Source organism: Salmo trutta, chromosome 13, assembly GCF_901001165.1.
Source record: "Salmo trutta chromosome 13, fSalTru1.1, whole genome shotgun sequence".
Taxonomy (NCBI): Eukaryota; Metazoa; Chordata; class Actinopteri; order Salmoniformes; family Salmonidae; genus Salmo; species Salmo trutta.
In genome coordinates this window covers 14,408,136-14,426,969 of record NC_042969.1, presented here as the reverse complement: position 1 = coordinate 14,426,969, position 18,834 = coordinate 14,408,136, and the positions used below count along the sequence as shown (strand labels likewise).

Genomic DNA, 18,834 nt, shown 5'->3' with positions numbered 1-18,834 from the left:
CCTTTAAGCAGCGCCTTCAAGCAGCGCCTTCAAGCCGTGATTGGCTTTGACAGAAGTTGTGACTGCATCTTCGTAACCGAGATGGGCGCTCTCAGTGGCACCTCTCTCTCTGTTAAAAATGTAAACGTTCCCCCTTCTTTCTGCTCCTCTTGCAGAATCTCCAGAAGTTACAGGAATAGAATATCATGATAATGAAGTGAGTTACTGTTGCATGTAATTAAGTGTGGCTGAGCCTGCTGTTTGTGCCTCCGGGTAGGGCTGCAGTAGCTGTGTACTGGCTGTAAGCACTCACTTAGATACACACATACACACACACACACACACGCACACACACACACACACACACGTCTACTCTTAAGATATGTCCCCAGACACACACCAAGGTGCATACACATACATATATTCTTCATGTACACACTAAGACAGTGATTCCCAACCTGTTTTGGTTACTGTACCCCGAATCACATTTTGCTCTATCCGGAGATCCCACAAAGTACCCCCCCATGTGCACCTTACCAGTAGGCTTATGGTCTCATGAGTCATCTCAAGCACCCCCTGTGGATAGGCCAAGTACCTCCAGGGTACCCCCAGTACCCCCTGTGGATAGGCCAAGTACCTCCAGGGTACCCCCAGTACCCCCTGTGGATAGGCCAAGTACCTCCAGGGTACCCCCAGTACCCCCTGTGGATAGGCCAAGTACCTCTAGGGTACCCCCTGTGGATAGGCCAAGTACCTCCAGGGTACCCCCAGTACCCCCTGTGGATAGGCCAAGTACCTCCAGGGTACCCCTAGTACCCCCTGTGAATAGGCCAAGTACCTCCAGGGTACCCCCAGTACCCCCTGTGGATAGGCCAAGTACCTCCAGGGTACCCCCAGTACCCCCTGTGGATAGGCCAAGTACCTCCAGGGTACCCCCAGTACCCCCTGTGGATAGGCCAAGTACCTCCAGGGTACCCCCAGTACCCCCTGTGGATAAGCCAAGTACCTCCAGGGTACCCCCAGTACCCCCTGTGGATAGGCCAAGTACCTCCAGGGTACCCCCAGTACCCCCTGTGGATAGGCCAAGTACCTCCAGGGTACCCCCAGTACCCCCTGTGGATAAGCCAAGTACCTCCAGGGTACCCCCAGTACCCCCTGTGTATAGGCCAAGTACCTCCAGGGTACCCCCAGTACCCCCTGTGGATAGGCCAAGTACCTCCAGGGTACCCCCAGTACCCCCTGTGGATAGGCCAAGTACCTCCAGGGTACCCCCAGTACCCCCTGTGGATAAGCCAAGTACCTCCAGGGTACCCCCAGTACCCCCTGTGGATAGGCCAAGTACCTCCAGGGTACCCCCAGTACCCCCTGTGGATAGGCCAAGTACCTCCAGGGTACCCCCAGTACCCCCTGTGGATAAGCCAAGTACCTCCAGGGTACCCCCAGTACCCCCTGTGTATAGGCCAAGTACCTCCAGGGTACCCCCAGTACCCCCTGTGGATAGGCCAAGTACCTCCAGGGTACCCCCAGTACCCCCTGTGGATAGGCCAAGTACCTCCAGGGTACCCCCAGTACCCCCTGTGGATAAGCCAAGTACCTCCAGGGTACCCCCAGTACCCCCTGTGAATAGGCCAAGTACCTCCAGGGTACCCCCAGTACCCCCTGTGGATAGGCCAAGTACCTCCAGGGTACCCCCAGTACCCCCTGTGGATAGGCCAAGTACCTCCAAGGGTCCTAGTAGCCCAGTTTGGGAACCAGTGCTCTAAGGTACATAGATAGTTTCTCTCTCTCTCTCTCTCACAACTCAGACACTGTAAATATACCTTCATCCCCCACACACCCAGTTCAATCTCACCACCACATTGAATTAATAATGTACATATGCAGGTCTTTAATACAGATACTGTAACACACACACACACACACTTCAGTTATCCAAAAGACCATGAGCCGTGGTGTCTGTTAGATGGAGCTCTTATCAACACGTACACTTATAAGCTTGCATAAATAGTACACTGGCAGTCATCACTGACTAAAAAACGTAACCACACACATAAATACATGTCCATCCATACTCTCTCTTCCTCGCCGTCTCTCTTCCACATTCTCACTCGCTCTCTTCCTCCACCCACTCGAAGCCCAAGCGTGTAATCTTGTTGGTTGCGTACACATGTGTTGATGTCATCATTGTGAACATGTGAGATATTTCCCCCATGGTTCTTCAGTGTACCATGGAGTCTTAGATGGTCTGAACAGGATTGTTTTCTAATAGGTATACTAGTCTCTCCCTGTCAGTACAGGGCTCTGCTCATCATACTATGTTTGATCTCGGTGTTTAGAAATACGTGATTCAATATTGTTCGAGGCTTGCTGAAAATGGAATACATTGGTATAGGTAGAAGAGGGAGGGATCTATAATATAGTGATTTAGAGGCACCCTTTATTACAAGGCAAAGCCTTATAATGGTAATGGATTTTTGTATCATAACCCCTAGTATTTTTGTTGATAATATATTATTTGTAACAGGATTGTCATGTGAATGTGAGGCGCAACAACACCTGTTTCATTGTTACATTACGTCTAGATGTTCAGCGCCGCAGCATGACATTAGCCCTGAGGGTGTCAATCAATGGCCCAAGAAAACAAAGCTCCTATCATTGAACCAGAGATGACCGTAGATGCCCAGGGACCAGTCCCAGGAACAGGGCTGTAAATTGGAGGCTGTCTATTGGATTTTGGCTGCATTGGAACCAGGGAAAACATGGATTTCGAATAGCAGAGGTTATGATCTGGCCTATCTTTTACCCCCAAAACACATATGAAGGAGACACATGTGACTAGGTAATAGCCCTTTTGTGTGTGAGGAAGTGTCTTTCCTCCCTATGCAGTGAACGGTGTGGTTTACTAGTCAAACGTTTGGACACACCTACTCATTCAAGGGTTTTTCTTTATTTTTATTATTTTCTACATTATAGAATAATAGTGAAGACATCAAAAATTTGCCTTGATGACAGCGTTGCACACTCTTGGCATTCTCTCAACCAGATTCACCTGGAATGCTTTTCCAATAGTCTTGAAGGTTGTTCCCACATATGCTAAGCACTTGTTGACTGCTTTTCCTTCACTCTGCGGTCCAACTCATCTCAATTGGGTTGAAGTCGGGTGATTGTGGAGGCCAGGTCATCTGATGCAGCACTCCATCACTCTCCTTCTTGGTCAAATAGCCCGTACACAGCCTGGAGGTGTGTTGGGTCATTGTCCTGTTGAAAAACAAATTATAGTCCAACTAAGCGCTAAGCGTTCACCTACTCCGCGTCTCACAAAGACACAGTGGTTGGAACCAAAAATGTGATATTTGGACTCATCATACCAAAGGACAGATTTCCACCGGTCTAATGTCCATTGCTCGTGTTTCTTGGCCCAAGCAAGTCTCTTCGTCTTGTTGGTGTCCTTTGGTAGGGGTTTCTTTGCAGCAATTTGACCATGAAGGCCTGATTCACGCAGTCTCCTCTGAACAGTTGATGTTGAGATGTGTCTGTTGCCTTGAACTCTGTGAAGCATTTATTTGGTCTGCAATCTGAGGTGCAGTTAACTCTAATGAACTTATCCTCTGCAGCAACTCTGGGTCTTCATTTCCTGTGGCGATCCTCATGAGAGCCAGTTTCATCATAGTGCGTGATGGGTCTACACTTGAAGAAACTTTAAAAGTTCTTGAAATGTTACGGATTGACTGACCTTCATGTCTTAAAGTAATGATGGATTGTCGTTTCTCTTTGCTTATTTGAGCTGTTCTTGCCATAATATGGACTTGGTCTTTTACCAAATAGGGCTATCTTCTGTATACCACATCTACCTTGTCACAACACAACTGATTGGCTCCAATGCATTAAGAAGGAAAGAAATTCCACAAATGAACAAGGCACACCTGTTAATTGAAGTGCATTCCAGGTGACTACCTCATGAAGCTGGTTGAGAGAATTCTAAAGTGTGCAAAGCTGTCATCAAGGCAAAGGGTGGCTACTTTGAAGAATATATTTTGATTTGTTTAACACTTTTTTGGTTACTACATGATTCCATATGTGTTATTTCATAGTTTTGATGTCTTCACTATTATTCTACAATGTAGAAAATAGTAAAGGTAAAGAAAAAACATTGAATGAATAGGTGTGTCAAAACTGTAGACTGGTACTGTAGATGGCATGGCCCCTTTAAGAACAGCCAGTGAAGCGCTCAGTCCTGTTGCTGCTGCTGCTGATGATGGCAGTGCTGCCAGTTGATTGGCTGTGGCTGTCAGGGCTGAGGTGCTGGAGGGATGCTCTGTCTCCCCCTCTCTGCCTCTCGCTCTTTTCTCTCTCCCTCTCGCTCTCTTTCTCTCCATCTCGCTTGCTCGCCTCCCTCTGTATAATCCACATCTAGGGCAAGCTGATTCAGAGGCAATCCAGTGCTCAGCTCCTCTCTGCAGGCTGAGAAAAGAGAGAGAGAAAGACATAGAAACGCTGCTTCTCAACGCAGGAGGAAAAACAGGAGGAAGAAAACGGGTTTGGAAAAAGGGAAGAGAAGTACCGAGGAAGATTTCATCTGAGGATATCATTTATACCTGTACATATTGTTTATATATATATTTGTACACACGCATATAGATATTTATATACCTATATATCTGTATATATCTGTGTATTTGTGCTTGTCTGTTTATACTAATATTTTTATATGTGTTTGTGTGTGTGTGTAAATATATATAAACAAATTAATATATCTATGAATTTATATACATATCACTGTGAAACAAGAGCGGCGAGAGGAAAATGTACCATCGGGGCTGGTCTCTGATTGTGTGATCGTATACAATATTTTCAATATTCTTTTCTTTTATCTTCTACGTCAAGAGGAAGGAAGACTACGTACTCATTTTTTATTTTCCTGTTGCTACTTCCCCCCCCTCCTCGCTCTTTTTTTTGTCATCTGAGGGGAATGAAGAGAGGAGAGTAACGATTTGGAGAAAAAGGGAAAATCTGTCGAATTGCTGTGATTAGTGTTATTTCCGTCGGTATTAGCGGTCTGCGAGCCGATCGCAGCGTGCTGCGTGTGATCTGAGGAGGCAGCAGAGAGAAAGTGCCACACCACGCCGCTCAGCGCCAGCCCAGCGCCAGCCCAGCGCCAGCCCAGCCAGCATGCACAAACACCACCACTGCTGCAAGTGCCCAGAATGTTACGAGGTGACCCGCATGGCCGCCCTGCGCAGGATGGACGCCCCTCAGTACCAAGAATGGCAGGCCGAGCCCTATGGATACCCGGCCGGGTACGGGTCCGGAGGCGGGCAGACCTTACCCCAGCCTCCAGTCTCAGGAGGAGGAGGAGGAGGAGGCATGGGAGGAGGAGGGGGCACTCTGGGGAGAAGTAAGGGCAAGATGACGTCTGCCGGGGGTCCCGGAGGCCCAAACCCCAAGGGCCAATCCAAGGGCGGCACCAAGGTGAATGGCAACAATTCTGGTGGTCAAGCAGGTTGGTGGCCGGAGTGCACCTGTTCCAACCGGGAGTGGTACGACCAGGTAACTATCTCAACTTCCTCAGCCGGCCTCATGGCCTTCCGTCCCATGCCTCTGGGATTAGGCAGAGAGGCAGTGGGTGAGTGGGGTTTGATATGAGGTTGCTGGGTTGGAACAGACACGAGTGTGTACATCTTTAGAGGTGCTCATCTGTCTTGGTGGAGCCTGTTGTGCTGTGGTGTGGTAGAGAGCAGCCGGCGCTGATGCCTCATATTCTCTCCTTCATCCCAGCCTTCTGCTCTAATACAGATTCTCAGTTCATCTGGTCATTCTCATTCATTCATTTAGGGAGTAGTGGTCTGTTTCCTATACATTGTTCAACTATACAGAACAGGCCGACTATTCTCCATTCACTTCATCATAAGAATGTAATGCCTTACATAAAGGTCAGATGGGATTGAATTTGCTTATTTCTTTTATTTCATCTAAGGCCTACGTTAACATTACAGAGTAAAACAGCCCTGCATTGGTTTTCATCCTACAGCCACGGTGTAGAGGCGATAGAGAGATATGCGTTGAAAGCTAAATGATGCTAAAGCCGGCTCATAACACTGAAATGTAGACAGACATTTTTTCTCCTGCATCGGCCCTTTCCAAAGAAAAACATTTTGCCTGACCCGAACACCCCATATGTGATGCATGTTTCTCACAGATGAACTAATGAAAGGGTTGTCTCTCATCAGGCAGAATTACGGTAGAAAAAGGGAGAGGAGATGGAGAGGAGCGAGGGGAGAGGGAGGGAGGAGAGAGGAGAGAAGGAAGAGCTCCATTAAGATGTCTTATTTCTGTATGCGGCTCGTTATTCCCTTTAAAATGTTCATTTGTCCTGAGATGGAGGGTTGGATAAAATCTGACTGACGAAAGGGAAGAAGCATCCATCCTATTGGGTGAATATGATACGTATCTAGGACCATCTAAACCGGCACGTTTCATATTCTCCATTTAACATTTCCTTCACTTTCCTGGGGCCTCTATCGTCTCAGTCTAGACATATCGCTTTTGACTAAAGCTAGGAAGTCAGTGTGTGTTTGTTTGTGTATTTGAGCAAAGAGCATAGAATGGCAGGAGAGTGAGAGAGTGAGAAACATCATGGGGGTAAAATGGAGGCTGAAATCTCACTGGCAATGTTGGAGAAATTCTACTGAACCCAGAGCACAGATGAACAGCAACCTGACTGATATTACTAGCTAGCCTTCCTCTACAGCAGGGATGGGGGTCACGAAAAAAATCTGAATCCGATGATGAGGGGCCGCAATTCGTATTTTTTTTAAGCTAGTTTGCAAAAATTTTTACACATTTTGTCATGGAGCAGAGAGAATATTTAGCAATTTTATAACTACTTTCATGCACATTTTTTAGTTCCTGCAATTCTACTCATTTTGCCATGGGGGTGGGGAGAAAAATGAGCAGTTTTACAGCTAATTTCTTGCAATTCTACACATTTTGCCATAGGGTGGAGAGACATGTTTGCAGTTTTTACTATGATATCTGAATGAGACTGAGTAACAAAATCAATGGGGGCCCCCCGGGCTCTAATTCGACATTACTACAAGTTTAGATAGCTGTCCACTAGACTAATTTACCAATCTATAAAAATCTAGCTGACATGGGCTAATTAAGTAACTATCAGTGACTGACATAAGAAGAGAGAAGCTGCTGACCCGTAACAGAAAGTTGCCTGCTCTACAACCACGGAGGGAGAGGTTGGAACTGTAACAGAAACAGTGAAGTAGTCCAGGATTTGCTGCACCCTTGACTTAATAGTACCGTGATGATCATCTACAGTATTCTAACCAGTCCTCATCCACCTTTAGCTGCACCCAGAGACCAATCAGACAGGTTTCACTTCTCACACGTTTAAAACCTCACAGCAGTTTTGATTGCGTAAGCATTTTTCGTGGCTACTATTTATTTACCATCATCAGTACAAATGTCCTCCTGCCAACCGCTCGTTCCCAGCGTATATTGAATGTCCCGATTTCAAATGAATTGGAACCAATATCTCATGTGAGATGTTTTCCGGTCGCTCGTTCATTTATGTAGCGGCTTGTTAATTCATGCAAAGGAGGGTGGGTTATTTTACAGCGTGCATCATCGCATTATAGCCACAGCCTTTGATAGATGAAATCAGGGGAGGTAAAAATGATTGGTCCTGCTCCTCTTCTGTCATCCTATCAGAGGATCTTTGGGATGGTTCATACTGTAGCTCAGGCAGTTACACATTATCACACATCTTTGTTAGGAGGTAGTCTGGGTGTACATAGAAACGTTTCAACGTGTGTCAAATACAGCATACGAATCCAAATAGTGATAATCTGCCATGTAACCGGCACAACAGAACCGGAAACACAGAGACAGAATAAGTGGTGATAGTAGAGGTGAAAAAAACGAATGTCGAAAAAAAGAGAGAAATAAGCCAATAAAGGCGGCCGGCATGGAAAGGGGGAGGGGTTATGTGAGAGAGAGAGAGAGAGAGAGAGAGAGAGAGAGAAAAAGAGAAAGAGAGGGGCCTCAGCCTCCTAACAGGCCCTCTCCAGGGTCAGGTTTTACCCCCTCTTTCTCTCTAGTACAGCATCAACATACAGTAGCACCGTCCCCCCCTGCTTGTTGTGGCCGCCCACACCACAGAGCATAGCCTTGGATGGACCCTGTAGCCTCTGTTCTCTTCGGTCCCCACTGGACATCCATGGGCGGGAATATTCCCCCTCTACCACCACCTTTGCAGAACTCACAAGAGGCCAGAAACCAGGTCATGGACATGTGTAATGCTAATATTATACACAGCCACTCAACCACACTGATCTTTCTGATACATGCATTTTTTTTGAAGATTTTTAGGAGACTGAAATAGTCATTAGTAGTCATCTGACATAATCTCTCAAAAGTAATAAATGATTACAGTCGGGTAACCTATTTTCATATCATATATTTGTTCCAAAGGATTTCGATAGACACAAGTGTTCCCCGAAAATGGCCAAGACCTTGTTCCAAACTAACCAAAGTACAGTATATTACCTTCCAATTAACCGCATGTCTGTGTTCACCTCCCTCCCCACCATATCTCCTTTAAAGCAAGATAACGGTCTATTGTCAGGGGGTTGGTTAGGTTAATTATGGATGGATGTTCATGAAGCCAGTTGGGATTAAAAGGAGCATTTCCTTTAAACAAGAGCAGTTGAATTTCCATCTGAGAGATGAGACTCTTGCCTAATGGGGGGGGGGCTTCACTCAGAACGCTCCGTCCCCCCCCCCTCAGGCTCCAATCTGTCTGTGTGTGCTCTCCAGCTCTGTGCCTATGATTAGCTTTAAATGTTAATTGGATTTTACTTTATTTATTACGAGCGAGATATTAAATATTTTCCAAACTGCTCTCCAAATCCCTCATGCACCATTGTGGGTCTATTGTTTACCGGATGATTGGTGCTCTGTGGACGTACAGGATCATTGTAATGCATGGGAATTGGGTGGGCTTACCTCATGAACACTCCCATAGGTGGTCTCCTGTCGAGAGCCTTTAGGGTCGGATCAGAAATGTCCCTTTGCCTCTATAGTTCTGTCTATCGCTGGGTGGTCTTGGCTGTTATTGCCACTCACTGAAGTGTTTGGATCGCTCTTCAGTATCTCCATTTTCGACGATCCAACCACCAGCTGCATCTAGTTGAAAAGGAAAGGAACAGTAATTAACAGATGGGCCAACGTTTGTGCTTTTGATCAAGTCTTTCTTTGATACTTATTAAATCCACATATCGGTGTGTTTGTATGATACCACATTTAATGCAGTATGTGTAGATAAAGCAAGTTGATTTGGTGTGTGTGTTGTTGTGTTTGTACATCCATGTGAAGATTTGGTCCATTTTTGATGTCATTTGCCAGGCCTATAACAGGGGGCCCAGGGGTTATTACAGGAGAAATATTACAGGAGAAATAAATGTCCTAAGCTCAGACCCCTACCGTGACTTAGACAGCCTCCATCTGAACGCAGCAATTCTCATCAGCTCAAGAGGGATTTATCTCTGAGCTGATCTGAAGATGGGGAGCAAGGAGGAGGTGATGTTGACTCGACAGGCTACGGCTACACTAGACTGGGACCGGAGCGTCGTAGCATCCTTATTACAGGAACACGCAATAAGGACCAGATGTATGGCTTTTCGTTGCATGTATGCTGTACAACCTGGCCATTGTTACAGATGATTCCTTCATGGTTGTCTTTTAAGTGTCTTTATCAAGGAGGAGGGGTCATTTGCATATATAGCGTGTAACGTTGCACGCCGGCTATTATTCCTCTCTCAGATGGGGAAGATATGTCCCATCTATATGACATATGTCAGCAGATATCCAGAGTACCGTGTTGTCACTGGGGCCTCGGCAGTGGGCTGCTCTCTGGGCTGGTCTCCATGGAGGAGAGGAGGGGAGGAGAGGAGAGGAGAGGTGATAGGAAAGGAGAGGAGAGGAGGGAGGGGAGGAGAGGCAAGAGGAGATGATAGGAAAGGAGAGGAGAGAAAGAAGATGGGATAGGATGGAAGGGAGATGATAGGAGAGCAGAGGAGAAGAGGGGGTTGGTTAGTTGGTTTTTGCTATTTGTCTGGCCTGAGATGTCACCCCTGGGACATGTAAAGTCAGTAATAGTGCATAACTTTCTAACAGTACATCTGGAAGGTTACTGGAAGCCATAAGAATCAGGAGCAGCTAGGTTCCTGGTGGTAAAGCCTGTCTGTCAGTGAGTGGAGTGGATTGGTGAGGTGCTGCCTCTCCTTTTGACAGAGACAGGGGTGGCAGACAGAGAGTGTTGATCACAGGCCGCCCCAGACAGAGATGGGGTTGGGGTAGATCCCAGAGGGGCCTACCCCCCCCCCCCCCACACACACACACACACATCCTCCATCCTCCCTGACCGTTATCTCTGGTGACTCTAAAAGGCCAGACAGCTTGGCATCCGGAGAATGATGTCATTTGAAATGTAGTGGGTGTCTGTACAAAAGGGGGGTATGAACAGGGAAGAAACAGGGATGGATGGAGGTCTACGCGCTTGTTTCAAAGCAGAGCTCAGTGTGCCTGTTTCTGACTAATCACTGGGGCTGAGTGCTGGGTGGATGCTCAGGGGTTACAGAACTGGATGTTCAAAGTCCGCTTGATATCAGACAGTGTGGGATGTTCTGTGCTTGGTTTGATAGTTATTGGAATACATGTACTGTAGGCCTACACACTTTTGTGTTAATCGTAGCTTCTACGAAATGCATTTGCTACATAGTGCTACGTTATAGGTGAGACTCATGGGATCTCAGCCTTGAACATTTTGATGTGATACAACATAGAACAGTAGGTCAGTCGGTTTGTCTTTGTGCAAATAAAGCTGGATTTGGGTAAACAAATTGGTATTGTATAACCTCCATGCCAAGATGGTCAGCATTGCCCTGCCCTGTGAGACGGGGGAGAGGAGAGGAGAGGAGGGGAGAGGAGGAGAGGAGGGGATAGGAGAGGAGGGGATGGGAGAGGAGAGGAGGGGAGAGGAGAGGAGGGGAGAGGAGGGGATGGGATGTGGTCCAGTGTAACACAGTTACGCCATAATCGTATTAGCTCTGACAATCTGCTAGTCTGGTTAACAGCCACGAGACTTTCTCCCCTGTAAGTAATTGCTATGTTGTCTGACTTTCCTGTCAGCGGCTGGCTGCACACTGATGCTCACTTGCAGTATCAATTGTCATTTTACAATGACTTATTGCCTGTGGATACTGCCTGTCCAATACTGTATTTATCCATCAATATGTCTCCCCTCTTTGTCTCTTTCTATCTCTCCCACACACACAAACACACACACACACACACACACACACACACACACACACACACACACACACACACACACACACACACACACACACCCCTCCATGTAACACACCTTTGCCTAAAACCAAATGTACCAACAAGACACATAAAGGAGAGCAGCACGGTGAATCACTGCAAATGCACTATGAAACAGAGGGCAGAAGGTGTGCTGCAATATTAATGTGCACTTTTACAAAAGTCAAACTTTTTCTATGTTTTTTTTGCAGCTTAATCTCTGAACGGCGGCTAGGTGTGTTGGTCTAACAATGACCCTGGACTGGAGCGGTCTAACCTCACCTCCCATACCTCCTGTAAAACCTGCTGCTTTTTCACATCATTCACAGAGGTGGACCTGCTTTGTTTCAACGTTAGGCTTACTGTAAATATACATATTGTACTCAGCATATAGTACATATGCTTCTCAGATGCAACCAAACCATCATGAAAACATAGCGATCTTGTGGAGTCCTTTATAAAAACATATACTGCAGAATTTGAGTGACATGTTTATTGGGCTGTTTGTACAGTATGTGTACACAGCTGTGTCTACTTTCTATGCTGTTTGTCAGAGCCCCTGCCTGGGCCCAACCCTCTGCCTCTCCCAGCCAGCCAGCCAATCAGCCAGGGACGATAGGAGCGAGGGGAAGGGCTGTTTGTTTGCTTGCCTGCTTTGTTTTATTTCGCTGTTTTTGCTGATCACAGTAGCGACTGGCCTAGAAAACGGGACTGTACTTCCTGATTCAGCAATGGAACCATCGTTCCCTTGTTCTGACAGGAAGACAAAAGAGGAGGAATAGGCCTTTCATTGGGTGATGATGGGGGACATGGTCACACCCCCTACTGCTGTAATCTATGATGAATACTGAAGGATATGTACAGAAAACAGTGCTGTAGGATTTATGTAGGGTGCTTCTACAGTCTTATCCTATTGCTCTTGGCTGGGTATGCTTCAGATCGCAGCACTAAAATCCTGGCCAGAGCGTACTAGAACACCCCCACGCTGCCACGGAATCTGCATGCATCACAATCGATAACGCTGAAGAGTGGGCCTATCCCCAAGCCTTCTGACTCCAATTCTTTTTTTGTGGGTGTCCGTGGGTGCTTTCAACAGCCCTCGCGCTATTGTTCCATGGCTCGCAATTTTAGAAACGCAGCTCTGGCTCCAGTGGACGCGTGTACTGTGTTGTAGCGGCGTGGACCAGGGCCTGCACGTCTAGAATGTTGTAGCAGTACGGTGTCGCTTGGTTCATCTGAGCATTAACGGGACGCTGTTATTCATGCAGTATTGTGAGGCGTTTAGCTGCTGAATGAATACTGGATGCTAAAGCCGAGGAGCTGAAATGCACAGATTTAGATGTCTTCCATTTTCTAGAGAGTTGTGTCTTGTGAAGAGGACATTTGGCGACGCAGACAATGCATCTCTTCCCATATGTAGCGTAGTCACACTGAGTACCATCCCCATAATGCATTATCCAAGCAGCCCTTCAGCCATTTGGTCTGCTGGCCTCTCCATTTTTTTCCTTCAGTTTTTCTTTATTTCTGTCATCCTCCTCCTCTGCCGTCTGTCTTTCTTATACATTGTCAGAATCCAAAGTTCCATTTCAGGGTGTCGACTAGCTACATAGTGAGGGTATGTTGCAGCAGGCTGCTTCAGCTCTGTGCTTCTGTATAATTAGCACAGCTTTTCTCTGCCATTTTAAGAGGATGTGCTCAAGCTGCCGTTTCATTAAAATACAGCCGCTATGCCTTTAAAACAATCACGTCTTTTAATCTTTCAAGTCGCAACTGAATACAGCTTTTTTTCCTTTCGAAAATGAGGCCTTGACCAAATGTAATACATTAAAGGAAATGTTGAAGGTTGATCCGTAGTTGAAATACGTGGATTACTTTTGACAAATCTAACAATGAAACTGTGGATAGATATTTCTGGACCTGCTGTTCATTGCACATCTGTTTAACATAGCGCAATTGGTCTGGAATTATTCCTGTTTTCAACGCCATTCCTGTAGTCCACGTGTCTCTGCAAAATCAGTCAGCTCCTAAAGGGATGGACACAGTACAAGCACCATATAGCCACATATAGATGCATATGTTTGTCTGCCACTGCATTCTCCCTCCATCCCTCTCCTCCCCAGTGAAAAGACAGGATGAGTGAGAGGGTGACTGACGTTATCCAAGCATTTGTCTATGCTAGAGCACAGACCACATAATATCCTTTAACAGGCCCTTGGTTCATTATCAGTCATTATTGCCTAGTGGATATATACTGTGTCTACCCATTGACCTTAATGTGCTCAAGATAGTGTCTCTCTCTCTCTCTCCTCTCTCTCCTCTCTCTCCCCTCCTCTCTCTCTCTCTGGGAAATGGAGACAGATATCCCAGCCTAGAGACAGAGAGGGCGAGAGAGATAAAGACAGAAACAGAGAGCACAACCCAACCCGTTCCTGGTTACAAACAATACAAACAATCCCATCTTAATATCCTACGTCTCATAGCACTGTAGATGGGGTACACCGGCCTTGACATAGCTCATTCTGGATTTATTACATATCTCCCTCTGTTCATCTAGGGTGTCTGTGAATATGCCATATTTGAGTGGAGGTTGGATGTCTGTGTCTTGTCTACACTGTATGATTGTATTGTTGTCCCTCAGGTACGCAGCTCTGTCCCTCATATTTCCTTTCCTCCCCTGGATTTGCATTAGTTCTGCAGTATTGGTGTATTTTACTGTGTTCATTATGACCCCTAAGACACTGTCCTGCCCAGTGTCTCAGGACTACAGAGCTGTACTATGCCTACGTAATATTTCCCTGTACTGTATGGGCCTAAGTGTCATCTCTGCATCTCTCCATCCCCTGACTACTGTAGTACTGTATTTAAGATTTAACACAAGCAGAGTCTGTCCAGATTACGTGCTGGATTACCATGGTATGTTATCAAAGTTTGTAAGTAGTACATGGTCAGCAGGCAGCAGTCCAACGTTGGAGCTGGCAGGGCTCAGCGGGCCACACACAGCAAAACAATAAGAACTTCATTGGGCACTGATGTAATTGTCTTTATGCATCAGTGTAGCACCTCTGCTGCTCACTGCTATTGTGATCTTCTTCATGACTGGCGGCCGAGGCAAGGCACTCGTGGGTAATTGGGTGTGTGGTTGATTTCTAAGTATTGGAAGTATAGAGCGTTGGCACCGTGACTCAGTGTAACATTATCCTGCCATCTTTATACTAACAGAACAGCATCCATTTTGTAGTCATTACTTCAGTGTTATGATGTTTATTGTTCAATATCAAAAAGATGTGGTCGACTGCCAATCCTCAACGTCAACCATGGATATACACTCCCCTACGTGTTTATTTGGACAGTGAAGTTGAAACTTTTAATTTGGCTCTATATTTTGGATTTGAGATCAAATGTTTGATATGAGGCAACAGTACAGAACTTCACTTATGATGTACTCAATTGAGTCAAAAGTTGAGTAAATTGTGACTCTACAAACTTGTTGGATGAATTTGCAGTTTGTTTTGGTTGTGTTTCAGATGATGTTGTGCCCAATAGAAATGAATGGTAAATAATGTATTGTCATTTTGCAGTCACTTTTATTGTGAATATGTTTCTGAACACTTCTACATGAATGTGTATGCTGAACAAATTGTAAATAATGATGAGTGAGAAAGTTACAGAGGCATAAATATAATACCCCCCAAAAATGCTAACCTCCTCTGTTATTGTAATGGTGAGAGGTTAGCATGTTTTGGGGTATGATATAAAATGCTAACCTCCCCTGTTATTGTCATGGTGAGAGGTTAGCATGTTTTGGGGGTATGATATAAAATGCTAACCTCCCCTGTTATTGTAATGGTGAGAGGTTAGCATGTTTTGGGGCTATGATATAAAATGCTAACCTCCCCTGTTATTGTCATGGTGAGAGGTTAGCATGTTTTGGGGCAATGATATAAAATGCTAACCTCCCCTGTTATTGTCATGGTGAGAGGTTAGCATGTTTTGGGGGTATGATATAAAATGCTAACCTCCCCTGTTATTGTCATGGTGAGAGGTTAGCATGTTTTGGGGGCGTGATCTTTGTGCATCTGCAACTTTCTCACTCATCATTATTCACAAATCATTCAGGATTATCTGTAATCATGGTAGCATTCGTAATCATGGTAAACAATATTTATCATTAATTTCTATTGGGCACAACATAATCCGAAGCACAACCAAAACAAACTGCAAATGCATCCAACAAGTTTGTAGAGTCACAAGTTTATGTAGTCAGTGCGTGCTAGGAATATGGGACCAAATACTTTGACTAAATGTAATACACTATAAGTGAATTTATTCAAATACTTATGACACCTTCAATTGGGGGGACTAAATACAGTACAGAAAGTGCTTTCATTTCTAAACGGTAGAACAGATATGTATGAAAATAACCTCACATGAAAGGTGACATTCTGTACTGTCCCCTCATATCAAACATTTGATCTCAAATCCAAAATATAGAGCCAAATTAAAAGTTTCAACTTCACTGTCCAAATAAACACGTAGGGGAGTGTATATCCATGGTTGACGTTGAGGATTGGCAGTCGACCACATCTTTTTGATATTGAACAATAAACATCATAACACTGAAGTAATGACTACAAAATGGATGCTGTTCTGTTAGTATAAAGATGGCAGGATAATGTTACACTGAGTCACGGTGCCAACGCTCTATACTTCCAATACTTAGAAATCAACCACACACCCAATTACCCACGAGTGCCTTGCCTCGGCCGCCAGTCATGAAGAAGATCACAATAGCAGTGAGCAGCAGAGGTGCTACACTGATGCATAAAGACAATTACATCAGTGCCCAATGAAGTTCTTATTGTTTTGCTGTGTGTGGCCCGCTGAGCCCTGCCAGCTCCAACGTTGGACTGCTGCCTGCTGACCATGTACTACTTACAAACTTTGATAACATACCATGGTAATCCAGCACGTAATCTGGACAGACTCTGCTTGTGTTAAATCTTAAATACAGTACTACAGTAGTCAGGGGATGGAGAGATGCAGAGATGACACTTAGGCCCATACAGTACAGGGAAATATTACGTAGGCATAGTACAGCTCTGTAGTCCTGAGACACTGGGCAGGACAGTGTCTTAGGGGTCATAATGAACACAGTAAAATACACCAATACTGCAGAACTAATGCAAATCCAGGGGAGGAAAGGAAATATGAGGGACAGAGCTGCGTACCTGAGGGACAACAATACAATCATACAGTGTAGACAAGACACAGACATCCAACCTCCACTCAAATATGGCATATTCACAGACACCCTAGATGAACAGAGGGAGATATGTAATAAATCCAGAATGAGCTATGTCAAGGCCGGTGTACCCCATCTACAGTGCTATGAGACGTAGGATATTAAGATGGGATTGTTTGTATTGTTTGTAACCAGGAACGGGTTGGGTTGTGCTCTCTGTTTCTGTCTTTATCTCTCTCGCCCTCTCTGTCTCTAGGCTGGGATATCTGTCTCCATTTCCCAGAGAGAGAGAGAGGAGGGGAGAGAGAGGAGAGAGAGGAGAGAGAGAGAGACACTATCTTGAGCACATTAAGGTCAATGGGTAGACACAGTATATATCCACTAGGCAATAATGACTGATAATGAACCAAGGGCCTGTTAAAGGATATTATGTGGTCTGTGCTCTAGCATAGACAAATGCTTGGATAACGTCAGTCACCCTCTCACTCATCCTGTCTTTTCACTGGGGAGGAGAGGGATGGAGGGAGAATGCAGTGGCAGACAAACATATGCATCTATATGTGGCTATATGGTGCTTGTACTGTGTCCATCCCTTTAGGAGCTGACTGATTTTGCAGAGACACGTGGACTACAGGAATGGCGTTGAAAACAGGAATAATTCCAGACCAATTGCGCTATGTTAAACAGATGTGCAATGAACAGCAGGTCCAGAAATATCTATCCACAGTTTCATTGTTAGATTTGTCAAAAGTAATCCACGTATTTCAACTACGGATCAACCTTCAACATTTCCTTTAATGTATTACATTTGGTCAAGGCCTCATTTTCGAAAGGAAAAAAAGCTGTATTCAGTTGCGACTTGAAAGATTAAAAGACGTGATTGTTTTAAAGGCATAGCGGCTGTATTTTAATGAAACGGCAGCTTGAGCACATCCTCTTAAAATGGCAGAGAAAAGCTGTGCTAATTATACAGAAGCACAGAGCTGAAGCAGCCTGCTGCAACATACCCTCACTATGTAGCTAGTCGACACCCTGAAATGGAACTTTGGATTCTGACAATGTATAAGAAAGACAGACGGCAGAGGAGGAGGATGACAGAAATAAAGAAAAACTGAAGGAAAAAAATGGAGAGGCCAGCAGACCAAATGGCTGAAGGGCTGCTTGGATAATGCATTATGGGGATGGTACTCAGTGTGACTACGCTACATATGGGAAGAGATGCATCAACAGCATGAAAATACCCTCAAATAAAAGGTGACGTTATGTACTGCCGCCTCATATAAAAAATATGATCTCAAATCCAAAATGCTGGAGTCAAATAAAAAGTTTTAGCTTCACTCTCCAAATAAATACGTTTTGGATTGTAGTTGAGGTGTGAACATGGATTATTGTAAATCCCAGTGTAGATTTGACTGTCTTTTTTTTACTGTTATTAGAGTTGGTCTGAAGAGCTGGTCTTAGGAGAGACTGCATATATATTCTGTGTATGTTTGCCTATCTGAGTGGTGACTAGTATAAAGACCTAGTTTAATGAGACGTAGCTCAGAGAGGAGTTGTGACTGGGATGACTTGGCTGGACTAGAAAGCCACGCCTCAGATCTTTACGGGCTTATACACGACTACCACCTGGAAACACCACAAGTATGTCGTCTCCCTTTCCAACACTGGCTTTTGTGAGTCTCCTACCAATACAATGGTGGGATCGTGCGGCATGCATGGGCACGTGACATGCGGATGGAATTTGTGGAAATGTTACCTTTATTCTGTCTTTTCTCTCTCGAGTTGAACCTCACTTAAGCAGTAGCCTTGGGTTTTTTTCTCTGGAGGCAGATATTTCAGAGACTGCAGGGGAAAATCCTTGACATGGAGACAGTGTGTAACCATTCTGTATGCTGTTCGTAAGTACTAGTGATGGACACCGAATGGAAAGTCCATATTGAGATCAGTCACATTTTTCCTTTTATCGATATCGTACTCCCCTCCTCAGTAAAACATTGCCACTGTGTGACTGTTCACTGGTTGCCCATTAGACCAGGTGTGAATGTCCTGGGAGCCTAAGATCTACCCAACCAGTCTGAATGCAATGGCTGTCAATCAACGCACCAGGAGCAGGCAATTAAAGGGACAGTGCGACATTTTGGCAATTCATTTTTTCTACTTCCCCAGAGTCAGATGAACTCATGGATACCATTTGTATGTTTCTGCATGCAATTTGAAGGAAGTTGAAGGTA

General features: G+C 45.2%; 1 protein-coding gene across 7 annotated transcripts in view; it reads left to right on the top strand.

The window, feature by feature from the left end:
* LOC115205265 (disks large homolog 3) overlaps positions 1-18,834 on the top strand; it is a 126,688-nt gene that overhangs the window by 41,460 nt on the left and 66,394 nt on the right. For 2 of the 7 annotated variants that reach the window (XM_029771045.1, XM_029771041.1), the window contains exon 1: positions 4,706-5,526. The exons of 2 other annotated variants lie outside the window; for them this stretch is intronic. In XM_029771045.1, the coding sequence (XP_029626905.1) occupies positions 5,149-5,526 (378 nt within the window). In that variant the 5' untranslated portion in view covers positions 4,706-5,148. Of the gene's footprint in view, positions 1-4,702; positions 5,527-18,834 lie in introns of those variants that run through there. 3 more of the 7 variants (XM_029771046.1, XM_029771047.1, XM_029771042.1) reach the window with 3 other exon arrangements.